The sequence below is a fragment of the Stegostoma tigrinum genome, chromosome 5 (genome assembly GCF_030684315.1).
Source record: "Stegostoma tigrinum isolate sSteTig4 chromosome 5, sSteTig4.hap1, whole genome shotgun sequence".
Lineage (NCBI taxonomy): Eukaryota > Metazoa > Chordata > Chondrichthyes > Orectolobiformes > Stegostomatidae > Stegostoma > Stegostoma tigrinum.
The window spans coordinates 96,433,799-96,456,877 of NC_081358.1; the positions used below are offsets into that span (position 1 = coordinate 96,433,799).

Here is a 23,079-nt window from a genome sequence, read left to right on the forward strand (position 1 = left end):
CAAATGCATGCTGGCCTTCTTTAATTAATCCATAATTGTCCAACTGAATGTTAATTTTGACAGAGCAGTTTGGTTCTGAAAGCTTTCGATCCAGTGAAGGTAAACTGATTGCTTCGTGGTTGCTGAGTTTATTCTGCCACCTCTTTCTTTGAACAAATCCATAACATTTGCATTCTCCAGTTTTTTGCATCTAAGGAGAAATGAAAGAATATAGTTTGTGTTTCTACAATTTCTGCCATTGATTCCTACAGTATCCTTCGATTAAACCCTACCTGGTCCTGCTGATATATTAACTCTGCGTACAGCAAAATATAATTCTTCCTCTTTATGAATTTTTAGCCTATTCAATGTCTCAACTATCATCTTTTACACTTTGACTTCCACAGTACCTTCTCATTCAGTACTTGAGCCATGCCCTTACCTTCATGAGTAGATCACTCTTGAGTCCTTCATCTTACTCCTCTGCAGTTTTACTGTTTGTTTTATCTGGGGAGGTGACGGCCGGCTGGTATTGTCATTCGATTTATTAATCCAGGAAACCCTAGGTAATGCCCTGAGGGCTAGTATTCATATCCAGCCACAGGAAATGGTTGTGTGAAGCTGGATGAACACAGCAGGCCAAGCAGCTATTCAGGAGCACAAGAGCTTTTCTGCTCCTGAGATGCTGCTTGGCCTGCTGTGTTCATCCAGCTTCACACTTTGTTATCTTGGATTCTCCAGCATCTGCAGTTCCCATTATCTCTGACAGCAAATGGCTGTGTTTGAATTCAGTTTTTAAAAAAGTGCCTGGAATTATGAGTCTAATGATGATCAGTAACATGTTGTTGATTGTTGGAAAGGCCCATCTGGTTCACTAATACTTTTTAGGGAAGGAAACTGCTATCCTTACCTGGTCTGGCCTACATGTGACTCCAGACCTACAGCAATGTGGTTGACACTTAATCTGCCCTCTGGGCAATTAGGCATGGGCAATAAATGCTGGCTTAGCCAGTGATGCCTTCAACCAGTGAATGAAAGATAACTTCTGCATTTGTTTGTGTTGAATCTACTCATCTTTTGGTAAGGTGTCATTCCTGTCTAGTTTCATGGAGGGTTTCTCTCTGTGAAGCCTTACAAATTTTCTTGTGATAGCATCTCAATTTTGACCCATCAACTAGCCCTGGTACCCTTCCTGCATGACTTTACCTCAATTCTAGTACTGGCTGAAGCTGGATATGCCCAGGATACACTGGTATCACTGTGGCTGGCGCCTTATTTAAGAGGATATTGCACACCCAGTGAAGATGTGGCAATCAGGAGCTGCCCTGCATGGTTTTAGACATTTGGCCTGCCCTGTGGCAAAGGGCAATTGGTGCCCTGTTTGTTTACAGGGCTTGGAGATCCTGGTGGATGGAGTGGTATGGAGGAGGGTTGTCCTTTTCCAAAAGAATTGGTAGAAGAAAGCATGATGTCACATCCTGTCAGCCTAGTCTGAGGTTGCCACCCGGGTCACTGTAGTCTCTGTAGCCTGGAAGAATGACCCGCAATGCAAGGTAAGTGCCTCCATCTTATCTCTGCTACTTCACATTCGCTATCTCTGCTGCTGCAGTCACTGTCCACCAAGGCTCATGCTCTCTCATATCTTCCCCCAGTGCTCTTGCCAGCCAACCAACGACCTCCAACACATTACTGCTCCCTGTACGTCCCTGCCCTGACCCCTCACATATTACAGCCTCTGTACCTCTGTGCTGTCTACTCCCTCACTTGGGTCATCTTAGTACCTTTCCTCCATTTGCTCTAAACTAACACCTGTGCCCTGGCAGCCAAGTGAAAAGCTTTGTTCATTGTTGTATTGTTCTTCAATCGACCCCGCTCTGAACTTATTGTTAATGTGCCAGAACATTTACCTCTTGGTGGTGAGATTCTCTCTTTTGTCCCCTGCAGGTAACAGTATGATGCCCAGTGTGTCAGCTGTTAAGAGACACATCTTGTGAGACATGTCCTTCTTCACCTCAGGGGAAGACAGCACCGTTCCATCAGAGAAAGCACCAGCAAGACTGCCTCCTGCACCCTTCACCAGCTCAGATACTGACACTTCACAGGGAACATCAATTAGATGAGAGTCAAGACAACCTCTCAGTGAGCACTTCACTGTCATGTCTCCGCAGCTGGTCGAGGGAGAAATGCCCCAGCCAGCTGGCACTCTGAAAATGTCTTGAGAACTGGCATCTGTAGAGCTTTGAGGAGGAGAAGACCTCATGGTGTCAGCAATGCAGGATTTCATTGACCTGCACGAGCAGACACAGATGCAGCAGGCATGTCTGCCAGGAGCACTGGCTAGCTTGATACAAAGGCTGTAGGGCTGCAGCAACACTATTGCAACACTGCCACCTCGGGCACACGAGGGTCTGGCTGTCACTATGGACTGTGTTTGTGGCTGCTTAGAGAGCCTGGCCCAGCACTGTCAAAGACCTCATGGACCTGCACCCTATGACTCTATTCATTGGTGCTGAGCGCCAACAGCAAAGTGAGAGGGGCACAATGACCCTTGAGCTCAATCTAGGTGCCTGTTCCTCCCAGGGGCCCAGCTACCAGAGGAACCAAACCCAAGTCCTTTGACAGCCTCTATTCATGCCTGCCTACATTGCCCAACCCTGCGAGAGGTCAAACCAAGAACAATGCACTTGCCTCTGGTCAGGGCATACTCATCGTAACTACGTCTTTGTAGTTGCCCAACCATGTCTAAGTCCAATGGAGTTCAGTGTGGGGACAGCACCTTCTATTCCAGCTGTGGAACCTGGGACTACACTGAGATGTGGTGGGAAGGAAATAAAGAAGATCTTTTGATGGCACATATATGGCATGGGTCATAGGCCACTGCAAATTAGTTTCTGCATTGTAAATATTTGTTTATGTTTCACCATCATCTATATGTATGTATCTGTCCAGCCAGAAATGCAACATTGAAGGTACAGATATATCCTTAATGCTACGTGATGTTTGATGGTCCAAACTGAGAAGGGAGCTGCTCATACTAATTAGCTAATGCTAATGCAGGCTATGCTTAAGTGGCACGTTACTGCTCTTTTGAAAACTAGACTTTATTTTTTCAAGTAGAAAAACCTTGCTATTGCATTCCAGGCATTAATGGGATTCATTGATTATCTTGCCTAATGTGGTGAGGATTGGCCTGCACACAGGTGACAAATATACAACTTGCAAAGCATTTAGTGTGCGGTTTTAGTGTCAGTGTATTGGCGTTGGTTTAATGAAGGGCTTCACATCAGTTTAACTCACTCCCCTCCCCCTCACAGAACAAAGCATTTACCCCACCCACTCTAGGTGTGGCCACAGCCATTTACATCTCCTGAGACATTGTTGCCAGATGTCTGGAATGGAGGCCTAGAGGACCAAGGGCCAAGCTGGAGTTGTCAGGCATTTGCTCTGACTCCCATATTCAGAAATTTTGAGGAATTCATGGGATGAGGTTAAATAAAAATGAGGCTGATAATGAGCTGTAATCTTATTAATAACCTTCTCACTGCTCATTTGTGAGAATCATGACTTGTCAGTCAAAATGTCAAGGAACGGCTCACTTGACTTCTCTCAAACTCTCTTGAATTTCTCACCACAGGCCACGTTGCTCAGGGTCTTGAAAAATTCTGTCCTTCTATGTTATACGCCATTCTTTTCTCATACTCTTTTACTCTCTCACTCACTTTTTCACCTTCCCTCTGAACTTTTTCTTTTCAGTCTGTGTCTCACTTGCATTATCAACTTGGCATCTGCCATGGGCATGCTTTTTCTGCTTCACCTTATCTTTTTCACAATTAAATAAACTCTAGCTTTTTTAAATCCAATATTTCCTCCTTGTCGCAATGGATATCGACTGTACTTGAACGATCTCCTCTTTACTGGTAGCCAATTGTTCTATTACAGATGTATTCTTACCCCACGGAAAATGGCCACCTTCACTTAAGTATTCTTAACCTGAATTTCTCCTTGTCTTTTCCATCCCAAATCTAATCTTTATGGTTATGTGATAACTGAATATGCCCTGCCTCAAGCTCCAGAACCAGATTGAGCAGTATTTCCTTCATCTTTGAGTTATAAACTGATCAAGAAAATTCTCCTCAGTAAACGTCAGAAACTATTTCCCTTTTCTTTACACTATTATTATCCCAGTCTATGATGAAGATAATTAGCTATCAACTATCAAAATGCTATAGTTCTTGTGCCTCTCAATGATTTCCCTGAAGATTTCCTTCTCGATCTTTCTGATTAGTCGGTGATCTATTGAATGCTAATGGCACCTGCTAGTTTCTTCATTCTAACCAAATAGATTCTGCCATTGATTACTCAAATCATATTCCACATCTCCCACTTCTTTTTTATTCTTACCAAATCTACTGTATTTAGAAATAATAAATACCTAGTCGTATGAATTATTGAGCTAGATCTCTGTTATGACTGCAACATCATATTCACATATGACTGTCTGCTTACAATTACCAATCTTTTTCCTAATGTACATTTACATACATGCACCTCAAAATCTAATTCAGACATTATTGCACCCTCTCTTAGCCTGGCTCCACTAAACATTACTATTACTCTTAGTAGCTGTCTCTCTGAATCCTTTATGCCCCTGATTTCTCCATTCTAATGCTGTCTAAATCCTTTTAAAAAAAGATAAGGCTAAAGCATTTGATACAACCTACAGCCAAAAGTGCCAACTAGATGACTCCAGTTTGGCCTCTTCCAGAGATCTGCATCACAGATTCTACTCTTCAGCCAATTTGATTCACTTCATGCGATATCAAGTGACAGCAGGATAACCTGGTACTGCAAATGCTATGAGCAGAGACAATATTTTGGCAAGTGTGGGCCAAAACCCTAGATAATCTGTTCTTGTACAACCACAGCACTGACATCAATCCAACAATGCGAGAAAATGGTGAATTTCTGTCTTGAGATATTCACTAATCGAGTTTCCTGGTTACAGAATTCCAAAGACTTACCACCCTTTTAGTGAAAAAAATCCTCCTTATCTCAGTCTTTCACAGCGTGCCCCTTATCCTGAGAGTATATTCCTCAATTCTACAGTCTCCAGCCAGGTGAAAAATCCTATCCATATCCACTCTGCCATACACTATCACACCCTCTAAGAACTTCATAAATTTCAGTGAAATCATCTCTCATTCTTTAAAATGCTCAGAAATGCCAGCCTACTTTCCTCAACTTCTCCTCATACGGCAACTCCACCATTCCAGAGAGTTAACTGGTAATCCACCTTTGGCCTCCCTCTATAGCAAGTATATCCTTTCTTACATAAGGAGACCAAAGCTACTCACAGTGCTCCAGAGATTTGGCCTCACAAGGTGTGCTGCTAGCCATCTTTACTTCAGTACTCAAATCCATTCCCAGTGAATGCTGAAAAAAGTTGCTTTCCCAATTACTCACTACAACTGAATGCCCCCTTTTAGTGACTCAAGCAAGGACATCCAGATCCTTTTGAATACCAGAGCTTCTCACCACTTGAGAAATATTTGATCTTTCTGTTTCTTTCTACCAAATAACTTCAAACTTATTCACACTTTATTCTGTCCTCTATGTTCTAGCTCATTTAGATTAGCCTGTTCTGGTCCTCCTGAAGCCTCCTTGTATCATACACACAGCTTGCAATTCCACCCAGTTTGGTGTCATCAGCAAATCTGGAAATATTATAATTGGTGCGCGTATCAAATCATGTTGATGCTACAGCAATAGTTTCTGTGTTTTTGGCACGTGTGGTTCCAAATAGGTTTTGTATATACTGACAACTAATGTTTTAATACTATTGTTTTATATATTAACGCCATGCTCAAAATAAGAAAATACCAACGAGTATGATAACCTGAGTCTTTGAAGTGAAATTGATTAGTTCTGGCTCTCTACTCTACAGCTGGAGACTTCCAGGCTGTCCCGAGAACACTAATTTGAGAAGAAACAGGTTTTCCTTAGACTATTCAGCTATATTAGGTTGCTTATGCATTTTCCCATTCTTATCTTTTGTCACAGGTTATTTCATCATTCTACATTTCTAACTGACTCTTGATTTTCTGGGCCCAACTCTTATTTTGGCTGCAGAAACAATATGTGTTTCCCTGGAGAACATGTAAGATTATGTTATCAAAACAGTTGAAACTTTATGGCGGTCAAGTCTCACAAGTGAGGGCAGTTTCCCAGACTTGTGTCGGTAGATCTCCTACAAACCAGCTTTCTTATCTAGATTAAGGTTAGCGCCTGAGCTGGGAGTGATAGTTTTGGAGTCTTCAAATTTCTCTGTCTCAGCAACTTGTTTAGTTAGAAGTAGAGACAAGATTTCAATCTGGATAAACTGCTGAAGTAAAGCAGCTAGGATATGTTAATTAAGAGCAAAATACTGCGGAGCTGGAGATCTGAAAACAAAGCGGAAAATGCTGGAGAAACTCAGCAAGTGTGGAAGCATACAGAAAGAAACAGAATTAACAGAGTCAATTCTTCAAAACTGGATCTGTTCATAATTGTTTTAGAGTTAAAACATATTTGTAACATGTTCTTAACACACACCAAAGTGGTTGACTCATAACTGTCCTCTAGAAGTGGCCAAGTAAGTCTTACAATGTATCACTACATTCTCACATCAAGTGGGAGATAAATGCCATTGCAGTGAGGTCTACCTCTTGAGAATGATCTCTTCAAATTGAGCTTTTCCTCTGCGATCTGGATTGGTTCTTGAATGCTTGATGGGACTAGCAAATGTGTCTGTCTAGGACACCTGAGTTTCACTCTTTACTTTCAGATTGAACAGGATCTGTACCTTAGACGTAACCCATTTTTAGCTCCTCCTGGTATTTTGAGATGAAAACCAGATGGGGTGTTTAACAGACAGCTGACCAAATATTTGCTTGGCAGTAAAAATGATTAGTGGAATGTGGAATGGTTTACAGAAATGCTAGAGGCCGAGATCACTGCAAGATCTTATAGAAATTGGAACGAAGCCCCGGTGAATCTCGTTGACTATGAGATCCATGAAAGGGGTTTTTTATCTGGGCTAATTAGGGAGTCCTGGCTGACAGATATAAACAGGAGATTCAGAGAGTCTCCTCATTCTAGGGACTGGCTCTGAGCAAGCTAGTCAGAGACCATGTTGTGTGCATGTGTAAATAAAAGGTGACTTGGTGACGGGATACCTGTCTTCTTCGACTTATTTCAGAAATCCATAGGAAAACATGAAGCAAATAAAGGTACAGTATTCAGGGAGAGCATGAGATAATGGAATTAGTTTTGGATTCTACTGGCAAACATCTGTAAAAATACCTGACTAGTTGAAATGCTTCCAATGCAGGGATTTTATTGTGTCTGTGGTTCATGTCTGAACAGAAGCATTAATGACTGTTGCAATATAGAGGGCTTGACACTGACATGATACATGGTGTAAATTAATACCATTGTTATTTGTGTTTTAAAGAAATAATGCCAACAATGTATTTTTCTCCACTAATTAAATAGAGCTGGGGGAATTGAGAATGACAGGGCAATAGTTCACCATTTACTGACTTTTATTTTCCTTCTTGATTTTGGAAATCATGGGTCTCAAAATAGGATTGCACTGTAGCTGTTTTAAGTACACCCACGAGACCAATATTGTGGCCATCACATGTGTGCTCATTCTCTGCTGGAAGTGGTGTCAGTCATACTAATCAGTAATTGGTTAGCTCAGTTGGTTGAAAGGCTGATTTGCAATACGGAGTGATGCAAATTCCTTCACTGGGTAAGGTTACCATGATGGACTCTCCTTTTCAACCTCTCCTATCACCTGAGGTAGGGTGGCCCTCAAGATAAACCACCAGCAGTTATCTCTCTCTAGTGAGAGATTATGTCGTCCTCTGGGACTATGATGATTGTTTTTTACTTTGCATAGTGATTAGTATATGTGTGCATGCCTAAAACTGGCAGTAAATGTGTGTAAATTAGGGGTTAATGCCCATTTCAAACCTCCTTTGTGAAATATGTTGAGAGTGACGTCAGCAGGTAATCTCCTGGCTGTGGTCCGTTTCTTTAGGACAGCCCAGTGAGTGATCTTACAGTCTGTAAAGATTTCGTTGGAGGCTATTGCCCAGAAGGAAGGTTTTAAGTTATTTCCTTACATTTTTGTGATCCTTTTGCGCCACACCCTTGCCTTAAATCTCACTGCTATCACCATCATGCTTGACAGCTATTCTGCCTGTAGGTCAATTTGCAGTGGTTTTGTCAGCAGCCAAATTAATCTCATACAATCGTCACTCCCTCTTTTTGTCACTTTTTGATTGTGTGTCTCTATCCTTTTCTGCAGGTCCAGAGTGAGATTAAAAAGGCATGGGCACGATGGACCTTAGCACTTGACTTCAAACGCAAAGCCCGTGGGGGGAGCACCAACTACAGCTATGGACCAATGGTGTCACACACCAACAACAGTATCAGCACCAATCTGACCACCCGAGCCCCACAAGCCGTCCACCTCAATAGCCGACTGGGCAGCGGAGTATTGAATGGGCATCGGAACCTGCCAGGCTACGTTAAGAATACTTCAGTCTCTGAGAACTCACCACCCTCATCTCTACCTGAGCAGAATGGCAAGGATGATGAGCACTGCAGGAGTTTAGGGGCTTCAGAGACCCACAAACCTTCGTTAGTTGTCAAGGAAGAGAGGGAAACTGTAATGTGATTGGTAGGCAGTTGCATAGGGAGCATCCAGTCTACACACAACTGAACTCCTCAACCATAAGACAATAGCAATGGATTGAATTATATTCCACTTGTTTCACTACACTGGTAAGAACAGAGTACTCCAACTGGAAAATACCTGAAATACGGACAGAGATTCAGGAAGACTTTATCCCCCAAAGATTGGTTGTATCATTGAATAGTGATTTAGATTTTAGTCAAGCACTGTTCCTCAATGTCATCACAATTGCCAGTATTCAGTGGATAGACTCAAAATAACGTTGGTGACATTTGTTGCTTCTGCATGGCCTGAATCTATCAGAGTAAATTTTCTCTGTCGTTTGCATGTCATCACCCGAGGGCCCATTCACATGTTAAAGGAGCATCAACTGATAGACCATAAGGAATTGGTTATTCAACTTCCTTCCTATTCTCATTATTATAGAATCTCTACAGTGTAGAAACAGGCCATTTGGCCCAACTTGCCCATACTGACCCTCCAAAGAGCATCCTATCCAGACCCACCTTCCTATCCTATCCCTGTAACCTTGCATTTCCCATGGCTAATCCACCTTACCTAGACATTCCTGGGCACTATGGCCAATTTAGCACAGCCAAACCACCTAACCCGCATACCTTTGGACTGTGGGAGGAAATTGGAACGCACGGAGGAAACCCATGCAGACAAGGTAGAATGTGCAAACCCCACACTGACAGTAGCCTGAGGCTGGATTTAAATCTGGGTCCCTGCCCTGTGAGGCAACAGTGCTAACCACTGAGCTACCGTGCCTCATTCTAGCAATTGTATGCTGCCTTGAATGCGATGATATCTGATTAACTGTGTAATGCCATTTTTTTTTGCAGAGGAGTCATCTTCATGTAGAAGGGCTACCAGATCTCAGAAAGGACAATCTGGAAAATGGTTTCAATAGAACATGTAAAGGGGCAATTTAAGTGCAACTCTTCCGATTTAAATAGATAGTCCTCATTGTTACAACAGTACATAAAGAATGGTAGAATACTATCTGGGGAATGTATATGTCCTGGATATCTTGCACTGATACCCAGAGTGTTAATCTTTGGATCTTTTTCAGTTTGAGAGGATAGATAAAAAACTTAGGAATAATAAGGTAATAAATGACCCAACAACCAATTTGAGCTCAGATCCATAGCAGCAGAAACTTGGAGAAAAGCTGATATTCATACTGTTGGCGAAAGCCCTACAGCATTATCTGAAACATAATGTTCAATGCAGTGCCAATGTTCACAATTAGCTCTAATGTTTTGAGTAGCATGGTGAGCCCCTCAAGTAAATAAGAAAACATTGAGAACTACAGCCTTTTCCATCAACTGGGAATCGATCTCCAACTGTTAAGTATCAAAGTTCACTAACTCCATGTCCACTGTTTATTCTTTGAACTTAGTAGTGTGTACTCAAAACATGCTGATATATGGATGTTGTTTCTTGTTGCGTTTGTGATGTTTGTGTTGTTTGGTTAAAAATTATGAGAAAAAAGGATAAATTATTATTTATTAAATTTTTTAACAAATGCAGAGCGCAATTTGCATCTCTAGTGATTGTGGGAAAATAATAAACATGTCGATTGTTTCTACACTGATAAGGAACAGTGAATTTTTTTTCCATTTTGGATTGATGTCTTTCTTATTACAAACTAAAGACTATGGGATGGAAATTTGAGAGTCTGACTTGCTGCTAACCCACTTGGAAAGATTATGCACTGATTTTATCATATGATCACAAGTTGACATTTGTGGTTCACAAAGGCTTTTGAAGACCAACAGTGGTGCACTGGTAATTTCATTTGGCTATTATCCCAGCAGCCCCTGGATAATTCAATGGGGGTATGTGCTCAAATCCCACCATGGCAGTTGGTGAATATCAATACAATTTGGAATAAAAGCTGGACTCAGCAATGGTGACCCAATTGATTGTAGTAAATATCCATCTGGTTAACTAATGTCCTTTAGGGAGGGAAAAGGGAAATCTTGATTGATTTTATTGTCACATGTACTGAAATACAGTGAAAAGATTTGTTCATGAGCAGTACAGGCAGAGCACAGCAAGCAAAGGATTTACAGATCGAAAAGCTTAGAGGCAAACAGGTTACATTGCATGGTACATTATTTGAGGCTGTATCTTCTGCCTGACGGAAGAGATTGTAGGAGATCATTACCACAGTGCAATGGGTCTTTGATGATGTTGGCTGCCTTTCTGTGGCAGTGGGACATGTAAATAGAGTCTATGGATAGAAGGTTGGCTTCTGTGATGGTCCTGGGGTTGCACGCCACCTTCTGTAGTTTCTTACGGTCCTGGGCAGAGCAGTTTCCGTACCAGGCTGTTATGCATCTGGACAGTTGTCTTTCAATGGTGCATCTATAGAAGTTGGTGAGGGACCTTATGAACATGCCAAATTTCCTGGCCCACCTGGGGAAGAGGAGGCATTGTTGTGTCTTCTTGACTGTTGCATCTATGTGGGAAGTCCAGGACAGGTCATCAGTTTATCGTCACTCTGAGAAACTTGATGCTCTTCACGCTCTCAACTTCAGCTCCGTTGATGTAGATGGGGGTGCATTCTCCTCCTTTCTTTCTGAAGTTGATGATCAGTTCTTTAGCTTTGCTGACTTTGAGAGACAGATTGTCTTCATTGCACCATGTCATCACGCCCTCTATCTCCCTTCTGAATTTTGACTCGTTGTCATTAGATATCCATCCCACTATGCAGGCATCATCAGCGAATTGTAGATGGGGTTTGTTTGGAATTTGGCAACACAGTTGTGGGTGTATAATCAGGGGCTGAGGGCACATCCTTGGGGAGCTGCAGTGTTGAGTGTTATTGTGGAGGAGGTGCAGTTACCTATCCTCACTGATTGTGGCCTATGGGTCAGAAAACTGAGGATTGAATTGCAGAGGATGGAGCTGAGACCAAGGTCACGCAGTTGTGAAATCAGTCTGGAGGGTTTAAGGGGCTGTAGTCAATGAAGAGGAGTCTGATGTAGGTGTCTTTGTTGTCTAGATGTTCCAGGGGTGAGTGCAGGGTGAGGGATATGGCATCCTCAGTGGAACTGTTTCATTTGGTAGGCAAACTGTAGGGGATTGAGGCAGGTTGGGAGACTGGAGTTGATGTGGGCCGTGACCAGCCTGTCGAAGCACTTCATGGTTATTGAAGTCTGAGCTGTTGGGCGGTAGTCATTAAGGCACATTGCATGTGTTTTCTTGGGTAAGGGGATGATGATGGTCTTTTTGAAGCAGGTGAGGACTTCAGCTTGTAGGAGGGCCTGGTTGAAGATGCTGATGAAGACCTTTCAGCAGTTGGCCTGCAGATGATTTGAGTGTTTGGCTGGGGACACCGTCCGGGCCCATTGCTTTCATTTGGTTTACTCCCAGGAAAACTGATCTGATTTCTGAAGCAGTGACAGAGGGAACAGTGTGTCTGCGGCAGTCGGAGCAGGTGTTGCCACGCTGATGGTATTCTGCTTAAACCGAGCATAGAAAGCATTGAGTGTGTCAGGGAGGGATGTGCCATTGTCCGCTATCTTACACTGTTTCATTTTATATCCTGTAATGTCGTTTAGGCCTTTCCTTAGGTGATGGGAGTCTGTTTGGCAGGTCTAGGCCTCTAACTTGGTCTGGTCCTTCCTCTTGGCCTCCCTGATGGCTTTGTGGAAGTCACACCTGGGTGTTCTGTATTGGCCCAGGCCACCTAGCCTGAATGCTGCACACCTGGTCCTCAGTAGGGAGTGGACTTCCTGGTTCATCCAAGGTTTATGTTTGGGGAACACTTGGATTGACTTCTTTGGTACACAGACCTCCATACATTTGCTAATGAAGTCTGTGACAGTGGTGGTGTAATCTTCTAGGTTTTCCGCTAAACACTTGATCACAGTCCAGTCCACCAAGCCCAAGCAGTCCTGGAGATGGTCTTCTGCTGCCTCGAACCAGCTTCATTTTGTGACGGATTCTCCTATTTCAGCTTCTGCTCAAAGGCTGGGAGGAGGAACACAGGGCTGTGGTCGGATTTTCCGAAGCATGGGCGGGGTTTGAGTTATAGGTGACTTTGATGGTTGTGTAGCAGTGATCCAGAATTTTCGGCCCCCTGACGGGGCAGGAGATGTGTTGGTGGTAGCTTTGCATCACCTGCTTGAGGTTGACTTGGATGAAATGGCTGGCTGCAATGAACAGGGCCTCAGGGAATTTTATCTCGAGAGTGTTTGTAGCGGTGTAAATCTCATCTAGGGTATTCTTCACATCCACATGGGGTGGTTAGGTACACTGCTGTCAGGATGGTGGAGGTGACCTCTCGTGGTAGGTAGTGGGGACGGCATTTCACTGTAAGGTATTCTAGGTCTGGGGAGCAGTGGCTCGCTTGGGCCGCTATGTCTGAGCACCAGAAGTGTTGATCAGGAAGCATCTTCTCTGCACTTTCAGGCCTACACGTGACTCCGGACTCATGTGGTTGCCTTCTGAATGCACGCTGAAGTGCACTAGCAAAATATTCAACTGGGGCTGCTTGATAAATATTGTCCTTGTCAGTGATGTCCACTTCCAATGGAAAAAAAAAGGGCAGTGAAATCGCGCATTGAAATTCAAACATTACAAAACATGAAACCGTATTTAATAAATCTGATAATTTTGGAATGTGTCATAGAGAAAAAAAATCTTGGTTTGTTAATATCCTTCAGGAAAGACACCCTACCACTCCCGGCTGTTTTGGGCCTCCACATTCTACTCTAAGCTGTTGACTATTAATGCAACCTGAAATGACCTGGAAAACTATAGCATGCATACACAAGACCCCACCACCTTTTCAAGGCATCTAGATATTGACACTATTGTCCTAATGCTGGGAATCTGTAAATTTCCAAATATGCTTGTGGATGTCCTATGCTTAGCCCATCAAAACTTAATTGAGCACATTTATGGCCAGCTATATAATCTAGAACTATTTCATATAGATTTTGTTTTTGGATGAATTTTGTACTTTGAGGAGTCTGAGCATCTCTTAACTGTTTCACTGATGTTCACATTCTTTCTTCTAACTAACATACACTACATTGGGTGAGCCTCTGGTTTTGGTTTTCACCATGATAGAAAATGGTTCAACTAAGCTAAATAAGGTAAGATCCAATGGCATTAAGGGCAAGTAGTGACATGGACTGAGGATTGGCTGACTGCAGAAGGCAGAGATTGAGGACAAAGAGGTCTTTTTCAGGATGGCAGCTGGTGGCCAGTGTAGTTCCATGGGGGTCAGTATTGGGACCACCACTATTTACGTTATATGTTAACAATCTGGACGAAGATTCTGACGGCATTGTTGCTAAGTTTGCAGATGACCTAAATATAGGCAGGGGAGGCTGCTGAAGGACATGGACATGGTAGGCGAGTGGACAAATAATTAACAACTGGAATACAATGTGGAAAAGTACAAGATTATACATTTTGACGGAAAGAATAGAGGCATTGACTATTTTCCAAATGGGAAAAGGTTTCAGAAATATGAAGCACAAAGGAATTTGGGATTCTTCTTCAGGATTATGTTAAGGTTAACGTGCAGGTTCAGTTGGCGGTTATGAAGGCAAATGCCGTGTGGGTATCCATTTCAAGAAGGCTAGAAAACAGAGGCCGAGATGTGCTGCTGGGGCTGTATAAGGCTCTGGTCAGAATACATTTAAAACATTGTGAGCAGTTTTGGGGTCTATATCTAAGGAAAGATTTGCTGGCATTTTGAGGGTGCCCAGAGGAGGATAACAGGAATGATACCAAGGATGAAGGGCTTGTCATATGAGGAATGGTTGGGGACTTTGGATCTGTATTCCATGGAGTTTAAAAGGATGAGATGAGATTTGATTGAAACCTACAGAATACTGAAGCACCCACATAGGGTGACATGGAGAAGATGTTTCCACTAATAGGACAGATTCCGACCCAGAGGCTCACCCTCAAGCTGAAGGGACAATCCTTTGGAACTAAGATGAGGAGGAATTTCTTCGGCCAGAAGGTGGTGAATCTATGGAGCTCATTGCTGCAGATGGCTGTGGAGATCAACTCATTGAGTGAATTTAGTTAGATAATTGATTTGTAAGGGAATCAAGGGTTACAGGAAGAAAGTAGGAGAGTGGAGTTGAGAAATGAATCAGTCATGATCAAATGGCAGAGCAGACTTGATGGTTTGAATGGCCTAGTTATGCTCCTATGTCCTATGGGGTTATAGCCTTAAGATCATGGCAAAAAACGGGAAGAAATCAAGAATTGCAAAACCCACCTGTGAAACTAGAATTTTGTAATTTTTGCAGAGGCAGATTTAGAGGCTCTCTGTCATTTACACACACAGTTTCCAGAGCAGCTGGCCATTTAAATGATCAGCTACTCCACTGAAATCGTATTTTGGAGTTCCCAGTTGCCTTTGGTGCAAAAAGTGGAGTATATGTGAACCTTCGGGGGTGTCAGGTGCCCTTTGAGAATGTTAACTGTGAAGAAGATTGTGTGTGTATAAAAATTGCATCAACTCCTTAGAACTGACCAACTTGCCAAGACCTGTCTAGAAGTATAAACAAGTATTGACCTGTCATGAGGCACCAACAAGTGTTAAACTATGTATTTATGAATGAACTCCATTTTCAACAGCATGTAGTCTGAAATATAAATACCCCAAATCCCCATTAACCTCAAGGGATAGGGTATAGACTTCCTGCGGATAACAAAAAAACATGGATAATCTTCCGATGTAATACTCCTATATGCCAGAAAAGGCCATCCAATCAGACTGTGTGAGTCAACAGGAAGTAAGGGGTTCTTCTCCAGACAGCCAGTGCATTTACAATCTCACTCGCCCTTTGGATGTATGTCTCTTCTTGTAAAAAAAACACGTTTATTTAAAAGTTTAATATGTCCGTCAGGGCCATTGTCAAAAGTCAAAGCAAGGATAAACAGACTCTGCAAAGAGAAGCATACACACACATCTCATCAATGCAGTATGTAAGTTTGTTTTTAAGAGTACTGCTTACAACACATTTGGATTATTAATACCAACATCATCTGCGCCTGGAGGACCATCAATGCGGTGAAAGATGTTCTTTGGTCTGCCAGCTGAAAGAACTGACCCCGACCGAGTGTTGCAGACTGGCGCACTCCAAGGTCCAGGATTACGTGCTGAGGGATGCGCTAAAGCTTGGGGCAGCCACCGCCAAGGCGCGGTGGGGAAAGACCACCGTATGAGGCCCCTCATCCAGAATAGAAAAAAAGGGCCCTGTCTGGTAACTGGGCCCAGCTGGCGCCTTCTCCAACTGGCCAAGGGGCCAACGGGGACTGTGCGGGGAGACGACTGCCGGGGTATTTTCTTTGCTTTGTTTTTTTCCTTTAGTTGGTGTACGTACCCACTGGGTAACCCGGAGCGGCTTGCATGACTGGGTAGGTGTATAAATGTTTTATTTTTTGTACATTCTATGAATAAAGTATATCTTTTCAAATTAAAAAAAATTTGGATTATTAATTTTCTCTGTTCTTATAATTTAGATGGATTTTGGCTAATATATTTAAAAAGACATCCTTGAACCAAAAAAACTTTGAGAATCAATCATGCCAAATCATTCACCAGTTACTATACTATTAACACCAGCCTGGACCTCAATCACTGCGTTGAGTGACTGTCTACGTAGAGCTGGTACTTATTCGCTGCAGTTTTAAAGTAATACTCTGGATTTACTTTATATGGTCATAGTATCAATTTGTATTAATGCAAGAGTCTGTTATTGTCAAGGAACATGATTATACAAGCATGAAGGCAACATCTCATCGAGACAGCTTGATACAGAATGTGCATTTGGGGATTTGGTGATTGAGAGAGTTTTCAGAGATAACTTCTTTTGAAAATCTAGTCTTATTTGCGTTCAGCATTTAACTACAAATTACTACTGAAGTTAATTCTTGTTTCAACCTTAGTTAAACATGCATAGTTAATTAGGTAACTAGTTAGAAATGGTTTCTGTAGCCTCATCTCTCTAGAACTTCAACTAATATGTTATGGTTGTTCTTCCTAAGTGTGTTAAGCAAATAAGCAGAAAAATAGAAGTTTGGAACTGAGAGCAGCTAGAAAATGAGCTTAGGAAGTTGGTGAATGAAAGAATACAATGCAGTTTGGAGGAGGTGTTGTTCTGGTCCTTCACGCAAAGGGAGTGGGCTGAGAGAAGGAGCTGTAGCCCAGCAGCGGGATATAAGAGTTGATTCCTGGGATTAATTACATAAGGGTCGATCGATGAGTTCTTTCTCCCAGAATGGGGACAGCAGCTTTAAAATGCTACTAAGATATTGTATTATTGAACTTAACTAGATATAGTATTATTAAATAATAGTTTTAAACTTGATGAATTAATAGGAGGTATTAAAGGTGCAGGGTGATGTGTTGTAGCTGTAGAATGTGGGAAGTGGTGGACACTAATGTGATTCATGTCTGCTTTTTGCTTGCAACTTGAGGAACTTTATCTTGAAGTTGATGAGCTGGAATCTGAACTTTGGATGCTGTGATGTATCAGGGAGGGTTAAAGTTACCTGATAAAAACCAAAAGAACTGCAGATGCTGTAAATCAGGAACAAAAACAAAGTTGCTGGAAAAGCTCACCAGGCCTGGCAGCATCTATGGAGGAGAAAACAGAGTTAACGTTTCAGGTCCGGTGACTCCTTCTCAGAACGTTACCTAGATATTTTGTTTCAGGAGGCAGTCACAATTCTTGAGCTAGGCACCTACGATTTTTTTCTACGATTAGTGACAAGAGGGCATAGCTGCAAGGCAATTGTGGTGATGCAAAACATGGCACTGGAAGAGAGACATCTTTTGTAATTTTCAATACATTTGGGCTTCTTGCATCTTGCATGATTGAGAACAGAGATATCAGGGACGATGGATACACAGACCATGTAACCAATAGAATCCAATGAATTGGATGCAGTTAAAGGCAATGTAGGTGTAATAAGGAACTGTATAGTTAAGGAGATAGATATGGGATTCTACAACTGAAAGTGTGAGTCCTGGATGCTGTATCGCCTACAGAGTGCCAAGGTTAAGGATACCCCGAGTGGCCTGAAAATTGGAGTGAGGGGAGAAGGATCTAGTTATTGCAGCTCTTGCTCATGTCAATGATATATGGAGGATTACAAAACTGATTTCTAGAATGAAGAGACTGATGTATGAAGAGAGATTGGATCGATCATGACTATATTCACTGGAGTTTATAAGAATGAGGGCCATTCTTATTGAAAAATTATAAAATTCTAATAGGACTAGATAGGTTAAACACAGAAAGGATATTCTCAATGACCATGGAGTACAGAACCTAAATGGCCTAAAGGTATGTGGCAGGCCATTTAGAAGTGATAGGAGGAGAATTTGAGATTGGTGATCCTGTGGAATTTTTTGCCACAGAAAGTGGTTGAAGTCAAAACATTAAATATTTTCAAGAAGGATTTAGATTCAGTTATTTGGGCTGATGGGTTCAATGGGTATGGGGAGAATGCAGGATCAGGAAACTGAGCTGTATAATTAGCCAAGATCACACTGAATGGAAAGCAGGCTTGAAGGGTCAAACGGCCTACTCCAGTTCCGTTTTCTAATGTTTCTATGTTAAGATCTCCGATGAGAGAATATGAGTATCTAGGGATTGAACTGAAAAGCCAAACTACAAAGGTAAAATTCTTTTGGCTGCTACTTGAGATAAGAGCAAATTGATAAACATAAATGAGAGAGCTGAATTCTCTACTCCAAGACTGAAATGAGAGAAACCAATGTTTGGTTCATGGTGCTGTGGCTGGAGTACTTGGAAAAGAGGGAGCTGCATGTTGGCAAGGATATGACCTGAAGTGTACTGGGACCAATATTCTGGAGAGACCACAGAGCATGGGAGAAGTAATAGACCATTTGGACAATCAAATTTGCACTTCTATTTATTGAGATCATGGCTGAAGTGATAATTCTGTACTCCACTTTCTAGCTTTATCCTAACTGCTCTTGACTCTTAAATATCTGTCCATCTCAGCCGTGAAAATGCTGAATGACCCAGCTGTGAAGCTCTCTACGATAATATATTTTACAGATTTGCTACCGTCTCAGAGAAAAATATCCCCCTCATCTCTGGTTAAGCTGGATAACTCCTTACTCTATGATTATGCCCATTGATTCCCTCAAAGGGAAAAAGTCTCTCTATATCGATCTTGTTAAGCATATTTCAGTAAGGTTATCTCTCATTCTTCAAAACTCCCATGAGGAAAAGCTCAACATATTTAATCTGTCCTCCTAACGAAATCTTTACATACCCACAATCCTACCTAGCGATCCTCCTCTGGTCTGTCTCTAGTGCCAGCGTATCTTTTCTTAGATAAGGAGACAAAAAGTGTCCACAGTATTCCATTTGTGCTCTGACCAGAGCCTTGTATAGTTTTAGCAAGACTTCCCTAATTTTACATTCCATTCCTGTTGGAATAAAGGCCAGCCATTAATTTGCCGTCCTGATCACCTACTGAACTTGGATGCCAACATTTTGTGATTCTTGTACAAGGATTCCCAAATCCCTCTGTGCTGCAACTTTCTACAGTCTTTCACCATTTAAATAATATTCTGCTCTTCTATTATTTCTGCGAAGGTGCATACCCTCACATTTTCTCAGATTGCATCCATCTGCCAGTTTACTGCTCACTAATTTAATCTGTCTATATCCACAAACATGGTGATAGTACAGCCACTTACTAGTAACAAGTTGCCACCCAGAAGCCTCGATCCTTATCCAACAGTCTCTCTCTTTCATTTGTTAGCCAATTTTCTATCCATGTAAACATTCTAATCCTAACACTAAGTTCTTGTCTTGGTAAGTACTCTAATGTGTGATACCCTATCAAAGACCTTTTGGAAATCTAAGTCCATCCACTTCTTTCCCTTTATCTATCCTGTGTGTCATCAAACACATCTAGTAAACATGTCAGCCATGTTTTCCCCTCCATGAAGCCATGCTGACTCTGCTTGATTATATTATATATTCCGAAATGCTATTACACCCTTTATCATCAATTCAGGTTATATATATATGACTTATATGAGGTTGCTAGATGTTGCGAGGTTGGCAGGAGAACTTGTGGAGTAGAAGGCAGGACATTAGAATTTGGTGTTTGTAAAATGTTGGTGTTTATAAAATGATATGGAGAAAGTTGTACGTGGTCCCTTTAAATGATGATGTGCTTTTTCTACGGGTTAGAGATTCAAAAAGTCTGTCTGACGGTTTGGAGGTGCACTGAGCACCTGAACTGAAACATTTCTATCAAAAGGCTATAGTGTTAGCAGGCAAAGTAGCATTTTTGCCATGACAACAGGTTTTTAAATTTAGCCATTTAATTTAAACCTGGCCATGAGCTACTAAAAACCAATTAAATTTAAATCTGATGTTTTTGTCAACATAGAAGCAATCCTATTACAAGAAATTGAAATGTCATCTAAGGAATAAAAGATGAGGGCATTTGGAAAATTGGGAGAGAGCAAACTGTCATCTGCCAAGAGAACAGCTGAAGCTCTAAAAGAAAGAACCATTGGCTCTCACAGAATTCTCTAAGCTTTAGACTAAGCTCCACCTAAATTAAAGTTACCTACAGCACACTTAGTTAGTGTTTCTCAAAAAATAATTTAATGGAGAAGATGTTCCTGACAGAAGGATTCATTGAAAAGGCATTTCTGACAGAAGAATTTGTCGAAGAAGACACAGAACATTCCAGAAGATGTAACCTGGCTGTTATTTTAAGAGACTAAGTTTTAATCCTTTTTGAAATGTTATCTTATATAAGTAGGATTTGTATTTATTGGCACAGCACTCTATTAGAATCTTGCTTTATTCAGGAATATTTAGTGGTTAAAAGGGGTTTATTGGGCTTGTTGATAGTTTGGTTAACTTGTTCACTGATCAAGATAGATAAATAAATTGTTACTGGTTGATTACAATGAGGGTGTCAGTTTTTTTTTAATGTAACCATTCGTTTATAATAGACTGGGGCTCTTTCAACAGATTACAGAGTGAGTGCGTCTCTCTAGGTGTTTTGGTTTGTGTTCCTTTATTCATTTGCGAGATGAGGGCATCGCTGGCTAGGCAGCATTTATTGCCCAGAGGACAGTTAAGAAGCAACTACATTGCTGTGGGTCTGGAGTCACATGTAGGCCAGACCAGGTAAGGATGGCAGTTTCCTTCCCTAAAGAACATTAGTGAACCAGATGGGTTTTTCCCAACAATTGATAACAGATTCATGGTCATCATTAGATTCTTAATTCCAGATATTTATTGAACTCAAACTCTACCTTCTGATGAGGTGAGATTTGAATCCCAAACCCAAAAACGTTATCTGGGTCTCTGGATTAACAGTCCACTGATAGAACTACTAGGCCATTGCCTCTCCTGAACTATTGGGCTGTTGGGGGGAAGAGGTTGACCTTGGTATTATAACAGATGGGGAGCTCAGGTCCAGGATCTGGACAGCCTGGGTCTGGGATCTGAACAGTTTGGCTCCGGGCTTAGAACAGATTGTGGTAGATTGGGTCTGCCATTTGAGCGGATTTGAATGGATCTGAATGGATTTGGATGGATCTGGACAGATTTGGACAAGTTTAGGGTACAGTAGGTCCCAGGAGATTTAAACAGACCTTGGAATTATAGTCCTAGATCTTTAAGTGAAACTTAAGTGAGAAGTGGCAAATCTGTTTAATTTAGATTGTTTTCGATGAAATCAAAAGTGGGGAAATGGCTCTTAACATTGCAAAAGAGATTCTGGGGGTCGACGATGCTTCACGAATTTGCCAAGAAAGTTTAGAAAGACAGAAAAAGGAGAAACTTTTCAAAGTAGCAGACGGATTAGAATTAGTTTGAATTAGGGATAAGATGAAAGCTGAAATTGTAATGGACTTAGTCAGGCATTTAAGTATAGCAGAGAAACAGTAAAATGCAGTGGAGATAGAAAAAAATTAAATTGCAAATAAGCCAATCAGAGTTCTTAAAAGTCTGGAGTTAGGGAAAGAAAGGGAACTGAAACAGTTTGAATTAAGGTCAAAAGCAGAGGATAAAGAAAAGGAAAGAGAAAAAGAAAGGCTAGCCAGGGCAGAAGCCAGAGAAAGTGAAAGAATGTCCAAGTTGGAAAAGGTGATAATGGGAACTGCAGATGCCGGAGAATCCAAGATAACAAAGTGTGGAGCTGGATGACACAGCAGGCCAAGCAGCATCTCAGGAGCACAAAAGCTGACGTTTCATCTGATGATTCATTTTGTGCTCCTGAGATGCAGCTCCACACTTTGTTATCTTGGAAAAGGTGAAGCAGCTTGAACATGAAAAAGGAAAAAAAGAGAGAGTTTGAATATCGGAAGTTGACAATCAGACAGGAAAGTCAACTTGAAAGGATGGAGATGGTGGGTGAAGGCAGGCTTAGAGTGGGGGAGGGTGATAATGAGCAGAACCATTGTAGCCAAAGACCCGGTAGGGATATATACAAATATGTCAAACCATTACCAGAATTTGATGGAAAAGATGTAGAAGGCTTTTTCATTTCCGTTGAGAAAGTGGTTAAAAAGATGAACTGGCCAGAGACTATGTGTGCAATGTTAATTCAGGCCAAGTTAGTAGGCAGGGCTAGTGAGGTGTTTGCAGCGCTGTCAGAGGAGTTGTCAGGAGGATATGAAGGAGTAAAACAGGCTGTATTGCATGTCTATGAATTGGTATCAAAAGCATATAGACAACAGTTCAGAAATGTAAGAAAGGAACCAGGTCAGGCTTATATTGAGTTTAAAAGAATGAAACAGAGCAACTGCGATAGATGGGTGACAGCATTAAAGATAGAGAAGACATATGAGAACCTTAGAGATATTATTCTGCTGGAGGAGTTTAAAAACTCCCTTCCAGAAGTGATAAGAAATCATGTTGAGGAACAGAAAGTTAAACCAGTGAGAAGAGCTGCAGAGATGGCGGATGAATATGTATTAGTGCATAAATCAAAATCTAACTTCTGACAGTAATTTTAATCTGTGAGGAATAGAAATTGGGAAAGAGGGAGATCATTCAGTGAAAAACAAAAAAAGTATTTCACACTGGGAACAGTTTACCACATGTGAAAAAAGAAACCCAAGAGGGTGGAAAAGAGGTGAAAGACCTCAGGTGTTTTCACAATAATGTGTGACACACAGAGTCACAGTGCTAGTGGTTTAAGAAAGGCAGTGGGGAAAAGCATGCAGTAAAAGAGGATAAACCAGTGGGATTGGTCGTGGTAGTGAAGGAAATCCCAGGAGAAGTCGAGGAGTTGCAGGAGAGTGCACAGCCTAGTCACAGGCTGGAAAGTAACATAATGCCTGA

General features: G+C 41.7%; 1 protein-coding gene across 2 annotated transcripts in view; it reads left to right on the forward strand.

Annotated features, from left to right (window-relative positions):
* Positions 1–10,283, forward strand: part of pth1r (parathyroid hormone 1 receptor) — a 120,331-nt gene extending 110,048 nt beyond the window's left edge. For both annotated transcript variants that reach the window (XM_059646372.1, XM_059646373.1), the window contains exon 13: positions 8,336–10,283. In XM_059646372.1, the coding sequence (XP_059502355.1) occupies positions 8,336–8,707 (372 nt within the window). In that variant the 3' untranslated portion in view covers positions 8,708–10,283. The remainder of the gene's footprint in view (positions 1–8,335) is intronic.
* The last annotated feature ends 12,796 nt before the right edge of the window (positions 10,284–23,079 follow it).